This window comes from Hemicordylus capensis, chromosome 3, assembly GCF_027244095.1.
Source record: "Hemicordylus capensis ecotype Gifberg chromosome 3, rHemCap1.1.pri, whole genome shotgun sequence".
NCBI lineage: Eukaryota > Metazoa > Chordata > Lepidosauria > Squamata > Cordylidae > Hemicordylus > Hemicordylus capensis.
The window spans coordinates 250,599,589-250,613,399 of NC_069659.1; the positions used below are offsets into that span (position 1 = coordinate 250,599,589).

At 44.4% G+C, this 13,811-nt stretch overlaps 1 protein-coding gene across 15 annotated transcripts in view; it reads left to right on the forward strand.

Annotated features, from left to right (window-relative positions):
• The window catches only part of CFAP46 (cilia and flagella associated protein 46), a 252,958-nt gene that overhangs the window by 65,296 nt on the left and 173,851 nt on the right, over window positions 1-13,811 (forward strand). For all 15 annotated transcript variants that reach the window (XM_053308139.1, XM_053308141.1, XM_053308145.1 and 12 more), the window contains exons 16-19: window positions 1,416-1,539; window positions 3,604-3,734; window positions 3,907-4,052; window positions 8,078-8,217. In XM_053308139.1, the coding sequence (XP_053164114.1) occupies window positions 1,416-1,539; window positions 3,604-3,734; window positions 3,907-4,052; window positions 8,078-8,217 (541 nt within the window). The remainder of the gene's footprint in view (window positions 1-1,415; window positions 1,540-3,603; window positions 3,735-3,906; window positions 4,053-8,077; window positions 8,218-13,811) is intronic.

Sequence of the window (13,811 nt, forward strand, 5' to 3'; positions counted from 1 at the left end):
ATATTGAATTGCAAAATAACCGGGCCTCTTTGACAGAATTCTACAAAGGAGTAAGAACTAGATGGGATCTTTCACCAGCAAATTATTTGTCCCATATTACACTCAGCAAATTTCGGTGGGCATTTACAAGGGCAAGAACAAATTCTTTTCCCTCTGCATTATTAGCCGGGAGATACAGTGGTGTTCCCTTGGAAGAACGCTACTGCAGATGCGGCAGTGGGGAAATAGAATCTATTGAGCATATTCTATTATCCTGTAAATTACATAGGCAACCAAGGGAGCACTTAATTTTACCTCTGGTCTGTAAACAGACAGATCGATCTGCTGAACAACTTGTTAAATACTTACTTTCTGATGAAAATGTTTTAAATTTTAACTCCGTAGCCAAATTTTGTTATATTGCTTTTAAGATGTATAATGAGAACCTATAGAGTTTTCTATAAATTGTTCTGCTGTTTGCATGCATGGATTGTTTGGTCTAGGACCGTAAATAAAACTTGACTTGACTTCAGTCCCACTTTTTTAGTGCAGCTATGCCAACTTCTTGCGCTTTTGTCCATTTACAAAAACGCTTTGTTAGTGAGGATGTCAGCTGGTATCTTTATCCCCACTGAAACTCTTTGTCAGTTACCTTTTTATTTTTTAAATTCAGAATTGGTTTGGTTTCCCCCCTGCTATTGCTAGGCATGTTGCTTGGGGATCAAATTAAAGCATATTCAGTCATAGTTATGTCAAGGACCGTAACTGGATTCTGTTCTGTTCTTGGCCTCATCAGATTTGTAGGAAAGCTATATCTAGCGTGCTTATAGAAAGCATTACTGCCTTGTCATTATACTGCTGAAATAATCAACGTTTGACATGTTTGAATTGCTAGAGTCATTTTCTACCTTAGGACTCAGCTTATTTTCCTGTTGTATCTTGTCTCTGTCAGTTTAAGTTCCTTTCTCTGTCAAATATTTTTGAGCTTGTAAATAACTTTAATCCCCTATTTCTCTGTCTTTCTGTTTCATTAGATAAAAAAACTACAGTTTGTCTGATTAACACACTGCAGTATCAGCATCTGTAGAAAACCAATGTTAATGTACATTAGCATACATTATGCAGATTGAGATTACAAAATTTAATTTTGGGGTATAAAATTTTCCCCTCCAGTTTAGGATAAACAGTTAATGTTAGAAGGCCCAATTATGCTTTATATCAGGGTTTCTTAACCTTGGGCCCCCAGATGTTGTTGGACTACAACTCCCATCATGCTCAGCCACATAGGCCATGCCTGGGGATGATGGGAGTTATAGTCCGACAATATTTGGGGGCCCAAGGTTAAGAAAGCCTGCTTTATATCTTTCATAGGAATCTGTCTAGCTTTTTAATTTTTAATATAGCGTAAAATATATCATATTCTCCTTCCCATTCAGTTGCCTCAAGTAAAAGTATGGGTCACATTGGTTATCTCTGTGCAAAAGCAGAGCATCATACTAGAAATGTGGAGAAAGCAGATGGACATTTGAAGCGATTAGGACGTGAAAATGAAAAAGAGAGGTAATGATTGTAAATAACCAGTTACTTATACCTACCTACCTGTACTATCTGTCTGGCTATTTATTCCTTTAAGGAATTATTGCAAATTATTGAGCACCCTGCTGCTCTAAAATGACTTTAATTTCTAAATTCACAGTGAATCTGCAGAAAACTTGTTTTAAATGTGCGCAAACTGTTCATCTCATGAATAGGTACATGAAATTATCCCCTCATCCCAAGTCACCTTCATTTTCTAACTGCCTCTCTTTGGGCCTGCTTCCTTTCCCCACTTCCATACAGGTCTTAGGCTTATGAGGCTGTTTACATTGGGTCTCACACAGCAGCAGCCTAAAGACCTGGACTGGGGTGGGAAATGTTGCCTGCTCATCACCCAGACCTTTCTGCCTTTTAGAGCTGCTCAGGGGCAGATTAACCTTTTTGCTGCCCATAGGCAAAAAGGCTTTCGCCACCCTTTTATCTTAAAACAAAACCAAAAAAACCCACCATTGTGTGGCAGTAGCTGCGGGGAGGGAGGGGCGAGGGGGAACTTTCCTCTTTTGCCCTGTAAGGACCACCACTGCCAGTAGCAGGATGGGGCACAGCTGCAGCAAGGGTGGGGTTCAAGGAGACAGTCCCCCCCCTTTTACCCACTGTAGTGGCAGTACTTGCAGGGAAGATGGGGGGCAAGAAGGGGAGAGTTCCCCTTCACCTAAATATTTTCCTTGACCCAGGGAGTGGTGGGATGGGGCACAGCCGTGGTGGCTGCAGGGAGGGTGACGGAGTAGGAGGCAAGAGTTCCCCCTTTTACTGGGACGGGGGGGTGGCAAGCTCCTTCCAGCTCCCCTCCCTCCTTCCAAGTAATTGCTCGGGCCTCTCTGCTGTGCCACTCGTTTCTGACCTTCTTCCACATGGAGGAAGCAGAGAGGCAAGAGGTGTTTCTTTAAAAACATAAAAGGGGGGACTTTCTCCTCCCCCCATCCTCCCGGCAGCTGCAGATGTCCCCAGAGATGGGTGGCAAAATTTGAGGAGTGCAAATTGTTGCTCCTCAGATTTTGCCGCCTCTCAAATTTTGCTGCCATAGGCAAATGCCTATCCTGCCTCTCCAGTAATCCGCCACTGGAGCTGCTATAGCGAAGAAGAGATGGCAGCCCTCAGCTCCTCTCATTCCTGTAGCCGCACATAGAAGAAGCTCTGCTCTCTGCTACTGTCATCTGCTGCTAAGTTCTTCCTAATGGCAATTTTCTTGAGGGTTATTTACATCAGGTCTTCTGTAGCATTAAGAATCACCAATAGGATTTTTATAGAAATGATTCTTTTTTACTCAATAGAATTGGCTTTTTATCATTCTTATCTGTAATTATGAAATGTTAGGTTGTTTCTTTATTCAGTTATCAAACTATGGGCAGTGAAAAGTGTGGGAAGAGGTTGCTGTTTCTTTTCCTTCTTCATAATTTGTATTTCTTGATATCTCCGAATACTTTTGTTTTATCTCTCCTTTATCTACTTTTTAATTTGAAAATTAAAATTCTATTATTATTTAAAAAAAAAAATTACCAATAGGCACACAGCCGTCGTCAGAATTCTGACAATTTTCTTTAACTGTATGCAGATTGCCTTGGACTGAAAGGCAGAATACAAATAAATTCATACATAAATAATAAATACAAATACTTGTGCTTCCCTACAGATAAATTTCTCTCCCCAGAAAGAGAAGTGAATAATCAAGCCAAAAGATCCTACATTTTCTTGAATGAATTTGTTTGAACTATCAAAAGCAGATTCTGTATTGCTGAGTCACGGAGATTCTCTGTTTAGATAAATCCCAGATCTCAATGTTCACATGCTTAACTCTCCAAATGAAATCAGTAGGACTTAGAAGTGTTTACATTTGCTGGGATTGTATGGAAACTTTGTAAATGAAAAATCTGAAACTAAAGCCAGGATAAAGGCATCTCATCCTTGAATTACAGACCTGCAATAATTATCATAATAATGTGTTTGTCTGGTTATGCCGTCATTGTTCAGATTCCCTTCCACTTCCCCTGGTTTAATAGAACTTCTCCTTGCACTTTTTCATTGGTATAGAATCAGACTTTGGTCAGAAATAGCAAAAACAGCACGGAAACAAGGTGTGTGGGATGTGTGTCGAGCTGCATGTAGATTCTGCCTCTTGTATGATGACAGTCACATGCCGAAAGGGCCAAAACAGAAAAAAAGTAAGTCAACTAATTACATGTAATATTATATGTCATCTGGCATCATAAAGGCAAATGCAGATAATTCTTTTTCCTTGGAGAGCAGAGAATAAGAATGTTGTTTTGCTATTGGAAACTATACTCAAAACACATACACATGAAAAATTTAAAAATAATTCAACTTTTCTCTTAGCATCTAAGAAAAAAACGAGTATCTCCATGGCTGATGATAATCAAGAAGTAAGTGTGCCATCAGAATCACCCTTACCAGTTCGATTATTCTCTTTGGAAAGAGATTTACTCAGAACATTAGCAGAAGTAAGATTCATTAACGCAGAGGTTAGTAAATTGTAAAGTTGTCAAAATATTATTTGTCTTTTTTTTAGCCATTGGTTGTTTATAAAATGGGCCATTCAGATGACCCAACAAACCATGGATTGTTGTTATAAAAATATTGGCCTTTAATTTAACCCAGTGGGCTAATTAAAAAACCTTATTTTGAGCCTTAAACACAACTTATTTTCAGCCTTAAACACAACCCAAGTCTGTTAGGCTTGTGTGCTGCCTCCTTCTCCCCCTTTCCTCCTCACTTCATGTCCCCAAAGAATCTATTATATGGGGATGTGACCCGCAACACAGCGGATTGGCTGGGCAGCGGAGGCGCTGGTTGGCTGCGTAGGGAAGTGGCCGTTTGGGGAGGAAAAGAAAGGAAGGAAAGCGGGCAAGTGGAGAGGAGAACTGAATGGACTGGGGCAGAAGGGAGGGGAGAGAAAGTGGGGGAGCCTGGCTGAGCAGAGACAAACAGTTGGCCGCTTCGGAAGATGCTCTCTAGAGAGAGGGCCATGCAGGAAGGAGCTGGCTGAATGCTTGGCGGCCCGACACCAGGGACTGGAGGAAGGAGGATGCGGCAACGGCCAGCAGGGAAAACACAGGCAGGCTAAAAAGCAGAGGCGGGGGGAGGGGGGGACAAATGAGAGAGAGAAAAAGAGAGAGAAAGAGGTGGAAACAGAGGAGGGAGCAAGCTAGGGCAGAAGGATTGGGGTGGAGGGAACTGAGGCAGAAGGCTTGGGGGGGAGGGGAGTAGGAGAATTGGCCGGCCCACGCTGGCGGGCCTGGCCTGGCGACTGATGGTGGCCGCAGACTCTAGTGATTGAGAGAGGCAGGTGGCGGGGGAGACAGAGCGAGCGAGAGAGGCGTGCAGGGGGGAGAGACAGAGCGAGCGAGAGAGGCGCGCGGGGGGGGGCGACAGAGCGAGCGGGAGAGGCGCGCGGGGGGCGACAGAGCGAGCGGGAGAGGCGCGCGGGGGGCGACAGAGCGAGCGGGAGAGGCGCGCGGGGGGCGACAGAGCGAGCGGGAGAGGCGCGCGGGGGGGACAGAGCGAGCGGGAGAGGCGCGTGGGGGGGTGACAGAGCGAGCGGGAGAGGCGCGCGGGGGGGGCGACAGAGCAAGCGGGAGAGGCGCGCGGGGGGGGGCGACAGAGTGAGCGGGAGAGGCGCGCGGGGGGGCGACAGAGTGAGCGGGAGAGCTGTGGCAGGACCAGCCAAACAAATTCTCCCAACTAACCCCAAAAAGGAAGTGAACTACCACACAGATGCTCTGTGCGGGTTCAGCTGGTTCTTTTAAAATCACAACAGTGAGGTGGTTCCCACGATCAGTGGGAGCCGCCTGGGGAGGGTTTGCGGGAAGAGCGAGCTTAGCCCGTTCTCCCCGCAGACGAGCAGACTGTCTGCTCTGGGCGTCCACAGTGGCTGCCCACACGACTGCCGGCTCCATCATGGAGCTAGCAGGGGCTGGGGAGTTTGGGGGCTATGCGGTCGGAGGTCTCCTAGTGAGTAGCCATGGCGCAGAGCCACGCTGCGGCAACTCACGAGTAGAAAATCCAGGTTTGCGGAGCGCTCGCTCCACAAACCCAGTTTAACTGCCGGGCTATTTAAGCAGGTGACTCACTTAAGAATCACTGGACTCACAGCCGAGCCTGGTGGTTCTCACGATGGGAGGAAATCGGGCTAGCCTCTGCTAGCCCGCTTTCCTCCCATTGTGTGAATAGCCTCTATGTATGTCATCAAAACTCAGGAGCTGTAGTTTAACTATGGTTTAGAAACCCAGCATTACCATAGGCTTTTTCACACAGAGGTTTCAGATCGCATCGGAATGGAGGATGTACGTTCACATATTGGCCAGATTTACCCCAAAGTCCATGAGAGTTATCGGGGAATACTTCATACACGATTCGGGTTTTTCATTGTGCATTAGAGTGTAGCCCGATTTATATCCGGGATTAAAAAATCTACTTTTTGCATTGGTGTTTTGGGGCAACTTTTGCAGAATTCGCAGTAAAGTCTGCTATCTGAAAAAGCTCCATGTCTGTTCAAACCCATGTCTTATACTTGTGTGCACTTAGTTTACATATCCTAGGGCAACTGCCTTGCAGGAATACAAAATCTATTCTGGGGAATTATTCTGTGCTAAGCAACCAACAGAGCCTGCTTAGAATACCAGCACTTTAGTGAAATCAGCAAGAGCAGTTTGTGTAACTTAAAATGAACTTTGATCCAGAGAGTGGAGCAAGAAAGCCAAACAAGGTTGAGATGCCAAGGCTTTCCAATGGGAATTTTTTTTAATTTAAAAAATAATAAAATTCAGTAATTGGGCAATAAATAATAGCTGATCCTGACTAGAGCAGCATGCTGGGAATATGCATTTTGTGCTGTGGAAGGCTTCCAGGGCACTGCTGTGCAGAGCAAACAGGGTGTTAGAAGGCAGTGGTTTTTGCTGCTCCTTCCTTCCCTGGAAGTGCTCTATCCTCTCTGAAAATGCATCCCTGAGGGCCGTGTGACCCTCAGGGACATATTTTTGAAGGGCTCGGCATTTTGGGGGGATGCAGAGAGTGGCAAAAATCCCCATCCACCACGCTGCATGCCTCGGGCTACAGAGTTAAGAAAGCTCTCAACAGTGTAGGTGTGTCTTCCCAGCATGCTGCTGCTGCTGCCTTAGTTGGAATGTCAGCCAGTGGGTTTCAAATAAGAAGTTGAAGGTTGGTTTAGTGAAGGAAGAGTGCAGAAGGAGGAAGGAAGAATGGATTATAGACAGTGTACCCTCTAACAGAGATTCCTAGATGTTGATGACTACAATTCCCAGCATCCCCAGCTGCAGTTGCCTTTGCTTGGGGATAATGGGAGTTGTAGTCAACAACATCTGGGAATCCCTGTTAGAGGGAACACTGTAGTCAGAGCCTAGTAGCTGTTAGGAAAATGCAAGCAGAGGGTGAAAGAAAGCAGAAGAGGGAAAGGGAAAGAGGAGATTTTTCCCTATTTTGTCTGCTGAGATTGCAAACACTGGAATGGGTGGATCCCAAGTGGGGAACTCAGTAAGACTTTCACCTGCTTGGAGCACAGCCTATCCAAAGGTGGTCTTTAGAAGCATCTGGGGTGTCTGCCAGTCAAGAGGTTTAAGTGGAGTTTGTGCATAGTGTGTGCCAATCAATCTGTTTTAAAGTAGGGTCTGTGTGGTAGTTGGAGGGCAGGGATGGGTGTTCAGTCCAGGAGCTCCAAATGAAACAGGCAATGTGTGTGCCGACAGCACTAAGAAGACTACCAGGGGCGTAGCAAGGTTGTAGTGGGCCCAGAGACAAGATTTTAAAATGCCCCCCCTCACTGAAGCTTGGCTCATGAAATAAATCAATCTTAAATGAGGCTGAATAGTGAAAACACCTATGTGCCACAATAGAACATCATCCTAAATAATTTTTTAAAAGGTTTTGTGAATTGTGGAGGATGCAAGTCATTTAATGGTACTAGAGAAAGACATGCTGTTCTGGTAGCTCCAGGTCTTAACACTCACATCAATTTCGGAGGATAAATTCAACTGAAGGAAACCTGGGTGGGTGCGTGGCTGGGGGAGTCAGTCATGTGACTTGCCTCTGGGGGCCCCCCAAGGCAGTGGGCCCCCAGACAACTGTCTCCCCTTGCCCTATTATAGTTACGCCCCTGAAGACTACTAAACTCAGGCTGGCACAGGAGCAGGCTCGCAGCTGTTGACAGGCATGGGGGATCCCAACAATGATTTCCAGAAGCCGGGACAATGCATCCTGACCCCCATACCTTCATGCTGCCTGTGGCAGCAGCAGACCATTTGAGCATGCAATCCGTGCTCCCTGACTCTCCCGGAGCCAGCAGCCAGATCATCTGCGGGGAAGGCGAGTTTCTACTGCCTTCCCTGCTGCCTGCCCTAAAGCCCTCTCACACAATCGTGAGAAAGGGCTCATAGTTTCTATGTCTGCTACAAAACCCTTAATTTCAGTGTGGTACACTATGAGCAAATGAAGGTGTACTGATTAATTTCTTTCCTATTTCTGTATGTTTTAGGCTACCATCCATTTATTAAAAACAGAAGGTGTCCAGCTCAATGATCATGCTGTGGTCCCTGTGGATACAACTCAGCACACTGGAGGGCATTCTCAACACTCACAAAACCAATGGAGTGAATCAGACTGGAATACATACAGGTGGGGTTTTTTTGAAGAATGGATTTCTGTTTTGTTTGGCTACACTTTTGAAGCAATTCGTCCTTAAAATTTGGCCAGTTAGATATATAAACTATACTGTATTTTGAATCTGAATTGTTGTAGTTACCTTTTAAAATAGTGCTATATTTGACGATATTGACTTAAATTTTAAATGCAAGCTTTGAATACTTATCAGCATTTTGGTGTGAGATAAAGCTTCAGTGTAGCCATGCTTTAGTTTTTTAAAAAACCCCAAAACAAATACCAACCACCATGATTTCTTGATAGTTTTTCAGAATAATAAATATTGGCAGTGACAGCAATAGTTACTTCTTTGGAGAGTAAAATTTAACTCGGAGGCTATGAAAATGAAGAGAAGATGCACAATAGGATCAAGATTGCTCCCCAATTGTTCAGTAAAGTTATTGGCAGATAAGTTGTGCAGTGAAATGTGGGTGGTTCTTAATCACTAGCATCACTGTGAGCTCCTAAAATAAAACCACTGGCAGTGTTGTAGAAGAGCACTCTTGCGCAAATACTTAAATTTGTGTAATTGCATCTCTATTAATCTACATTGGAAGTAATATAAGCAGTGTTGTGGAAATGTGATTGCACAAGTTTAAGTATTTGTACAAGAGCACTGGCAGTTATTTATTTTTACATTTCTATCCCACTCTTCCTCCAAGGAGCCCAGAGTGATGTACATGGTTAATAACAGCTCTGTGAGGCAGGTTAGACTGAGAGATAAGTGACTGGCCTAGAGTCACCCAGTGAGTTTCATGGCTGAATAGGGATTTGAACTCAGGACTCCATGGTCCTGATCCAACACTCTAATCACGCTACATTACACTGACTCTTTTTTAAGCACTCGCAGCATGGTTGATGGTTCAGAACCAACTGTATTTCACTGTGCAACATGTTGGCAACTCTAATTAAAAGTATATTTATCAGTATAGCTTTGATTCTGCAAAATTCCCAGCTCTTAGCCTGAGGTTGGGGCAAAGGTAGGAAAATAGAACTCTTACTTCATCCACTATGTGCCTTGGTTTGTCTTTGTCCTTGAGTGTAATTGTAACTGACCTTGTAATAAACAAGGTCAAAATGTTTCACTTTCAAACTTTCTTCTTCTTTTTTAGTAAAATGCATATCTTAAATTATGTCTATTCCTTATTTAAAGTTTGTCTTTTTGTGAAGGCACTTTTAACAACTTTGGTAATCTCTCTGTTGTCAGTGCTGCAATCCTCAGTATATTTACTAAGTAAGTTTCACTGAGCTTAGTGCAGCTTACTTCCCAGTAAATGTCCTTAAGACTGCAACCTAGATGAGTCAGTAAGTCTCATGCATCTTTATATAGATGATTAGAGGCATTCACATGAAATGTGAAAGTTGATCTAATAAATCTGGACAAGTTGAGATTACTTGTTCTTGTTTTCACAGTTTGTAGTCATCAAGTTGTTTGCAAAAACCCCATCCCTCAAAGTATGGGTTCTTTCCAAAGAAGCATGGGTGAAAGGAAGCTCCTAGAAGGGTATTTTCCCACCCTCCCTTCCCACTGCAGCTCCTGGTGCCCTCCTGGAAAACTGATCCTGAGGCCAGGGGAGTATTGGAAATTGCATGGCATGTGGAGAAGTGGTCTTCAGTGGGAGGAGAATCTGTCAAAGCAAGCAGTGCCATCTTCTGCAAGTGGTCTCCCACACCTCTCTGGATACAGCTCTGTGAAGGATTCAACATTGGAAAGGATCTAGGGGGCACATCACATTTGTAGTGAATGGTTATTCAACACAGGAAACAGAAAAAGATATTTTCCTCTTAATCAGAAACTCTTTCTGCATTTCCAGTTGAGTTCTGATTCAGGTTCACCTCTTGCCAGGGCTAAGCTGTAGGTAGCTGTCCAGAGCCTGAAGTTGTGCCAGGGAGTCAGAGCTGTGGGACCAAACCAGAAGTCCTAGCCAAGTAACACAGAAAGACGGTTGTTTTTCAGACAAAATCATAGCCTTTTATAGTCTTTCTTGTCTACGAGAGCACAATGGCCAACTTGGGTAGGAAGGGCCAATTTAGCATTTGAGAATACTTCATTATAGCAATATGCACAGGTGAACTGGTTCCAATGGAATAAGCTCGGAACACTCAAAATGTTCCGAATGCCACTTTGGACTCCAAAATGGTACTCTTCTGGCCTCTGTGCAAGCACAGCAGCTATTTGCATGGCAGTGCTGAAATCTAAAATCTTTTCGATTTTGTGCCCTGGGGACAGGGAACCATCTTATTTCTTCTTTTTAATGTTAAACCACTTTTTAAAAATTGAAAAGTAGTATCTTAATAATAATAATAATAATAATAATAATAATAATAACAACAACAACAACAACAACAATAATAATAATAATTATTATTATTAGTTTTTGAAATAATCTTGCTGTGATATTGTTGGAAGAATAACAGATGTTAGAATCACAGGTCAATGTAAATTCAGTAATTTGCATTTGACAAATTCAAGGCTTCACAATGTCATGACCCCAAAAGTTGTTGGTTACTTTGCACAATCATGAGAGGACTGCAAAAATTAAAGAGAAAAATCATCGCAATCCATACTGAATTGAGCACATGATAAATTTCATTTACATAATCAGTCCTCCATAGAGATAATTCAGACAAGCTTCCATAATTGAAGAGTGTCAGAAGTTACTCAGACCAAGAACCCTTAGCTCTGCATACAGCTGCCCCATGTGGTGAACCACCAGAACTGCAGGTTGAAGCAGCAGGGTAATGTAGTAGGAAAGTACAAAACGTTTTAAGCTCAGAATGGGCCATTTTGAATGTCTCTTCACAAGAGTGTTAGGCCATGGGGGCTCTAAATAAATAGAGCCAGTTTGCTGTGTGTAGGTGAGCCACGGGGAGGGGTTCCTCCGGAGACTGCTCTCCTTGTCTTAAGCACCATAGACAAGCTACTGTGAAACTGTGCCTGCCTGCCCTCCCATGTGTACATGTCCACCCTTGCCTTTGCCCTGAAGTGTGAGCCCACTGTCCCGGGGGCGCCTGAGCATGATGGCTCTTCTCTCCTGGGAATCCCTGCTCTGGGAGATCTGTATATGGTGCGGACTGGCACCCCCAAATTTTGAATGGGTTTATAGGTCCATCCCTGTGTCTCCCCCTCCCCTCCACACATGTGTCTGGACAGTGACAGATCGAGCATCTGGACGGCATTTAAGTGTGCAAAAGTCTACACAGGGGAAGAGGGTGGGGAGGTTTCAAGGGGATCTGTTCTATTCCATACAAAGAAAAGGTGATGAAGTGGGACCCAGCCACTTCCCCTGGGGGGTGGGATGTTTACAACCCAGGCTTATTCATGAGCAGCGGCAGCAGGATCAGGATCGATCCAGTTTTTGGAATGATTCTTCCTCTGTGATGAGGTTGGGTACCAAATCCCATGTGGACTGTGCCCGCTCATGAGAGTGTCAGGCCATGGGTGCTCTAAGTAGAGCTGTGCTGTGCTGCTGTGTGTTGGGAAGCAGTGGGCAGGGGTATCCCAGATATTGCTTTCCTGATCCCAAGGACAGTGGCCAAGCTTCCGCAGAAGCAAGCCTCCTGCGTGGATGTCTGTACCTGTGCACAGGTACATGTTCGCATGTGGCCCTTGCAGTTGACCCTGCTGCCTTGGGGTTGGGGGAAGAAGAGGAAAGCACCCTCTCTCATGATTCCCCACACCCACTTATCTTCATACAGTGATGGAGCAGACCTGGGATTTTTGAATTTGTGTAAATGTATGTCCCACTGGCTGTTTCCATGGCCATGCACGTGGCCAGGCACTGACACATGGGGTGTCAGGATCTCCTCTGTGGTGTGTGCAAGGCTTCAGGAGGATTCAGGGAGAGGAAAGTAGTAGAGAACCATTTCTACTTTTTACCATAGAGAGCTGGGTAAAGTGGGGCCCCCTTGGGTTCATTGGTGGTTAAATGGGCTGGCTCAACTCGTGTGCTTGCAGTCCATGGGGTGGGAATTGCCCTTCAGAGAGCACACCACAGCAGCCATATTCCCAGTAGACTGGTCCTCTCATGAGAGGGCTAGCCCACCTGGCAGCAAGCTTCCAGACAGCAAATTTTGGGTGGTTCTGCATGGACTGCTTTGCTGGGGTCACCCCTCACAACATCTTCCCTGGTTATGGTGGGACATACCCTCCATCATCCTTTACCCTCCTCAGTCTGCATATCCCATACTTACAAATGTGGATTCCCCGCTCCCCTCCCATACCAAAAGCGGAATCGCCCCCTGTCCCAAAACCACCTGAGAATTCGTGCTTGCGTGGTGCTTTCAGGGTGCAAGGCAACTTGGCAAGGTGGCAATGCCATCACTGGCAGAAGAAGCACTGGCATTGCAAAGCATTTAAAGAGCTTGAAATGCTCTTTCGCTCCCACTGGCAAGTGGAGTGCTCTGAAAATGTACGATCATGCTCCATATGCCCCCTTCAAGTTTGTGGCAAATCGCGGCTGACGCAGTGATGCTTTGCCCACAATCTGGGCATGGAGCTGGCTGAGATTGGCCTAGGAGCCTGAGCAGCAGGGAAAGGCTCCCCTCTCCAGCAACTGGAGTTTGGTGGGCTGCAGTTTGGTGAATGTCCATGGCATAATTTGAAGTTCCAAATCAAAACCTCAGCCACTTTTAACCACAGTTAGCCATTACGTCTGAATGTGGCCATTTTGAGATCTTTAATATCACGAATATGAATGCAATGAATATTTACTGTATATACTGCTTTTGAACAAAAGTCCCCAAAGCGGTTTACATAGATAAAAATAAATAAATATAATAGCTCCCTGTCCCAAAGGGCTCACAGTTGGAAAAAAGAAACATAAGATAGACACATGCAACAGCTACTGGAGGAATGCTGTGCTGAGGATGGATAGGGCCAGTTGCTCTCCCCCTGCTAAATAAAGAGAATCACCACTTTTAAAAGGTGCCTCTTTTGTTCAGTTGTCACTTCGTAATGATATTAAAAACAAAACGTCAAAAGAAAGAAATTAATCTGAAGACTTAGCCACATTCTGATTACATATGACCATACCTTGCTCTATAAAAATATTAGGCAATTAGGGTCAACTAATGTTTTATGCTTTGCCCGGTAGATGTTTGGAACAGAGACCCTTGTAATAGCTTTGCCTTTTTAATTAAAAAGAAGCAATGATTCCAAACCGACTTGGAAGCAAGAAGACATGCATTTGTTAAATAGAAATGACATATGATGCATGGGGCATGACAATATGAACCACTGCCACTGGAAATGCTGCTTGAAGCGAAATGGCTACATATTTCAGCTTTCCAGCAAAGCAGGGCAGAGTGGTTCACTGATCTTTCATGTCCTGGAGGGACCCTGTCATTGTAGATAAACTAGACAGATTCCTGCATAAGCTGAAAAGCAGCAGCCCCACATAAAATAATTAGAATTTTTTTAAGTAGTTTATGAAATATTGCACAGAAGAAATGGAAAATAATCCTTTATTTCCATATCTGCACTCCTACGATGATTCAGATGTTAAATTACAATGATTAGAACGTTTATATTTCCTTCCTACCAACGTATATGCATTCTTTCCAGAAGC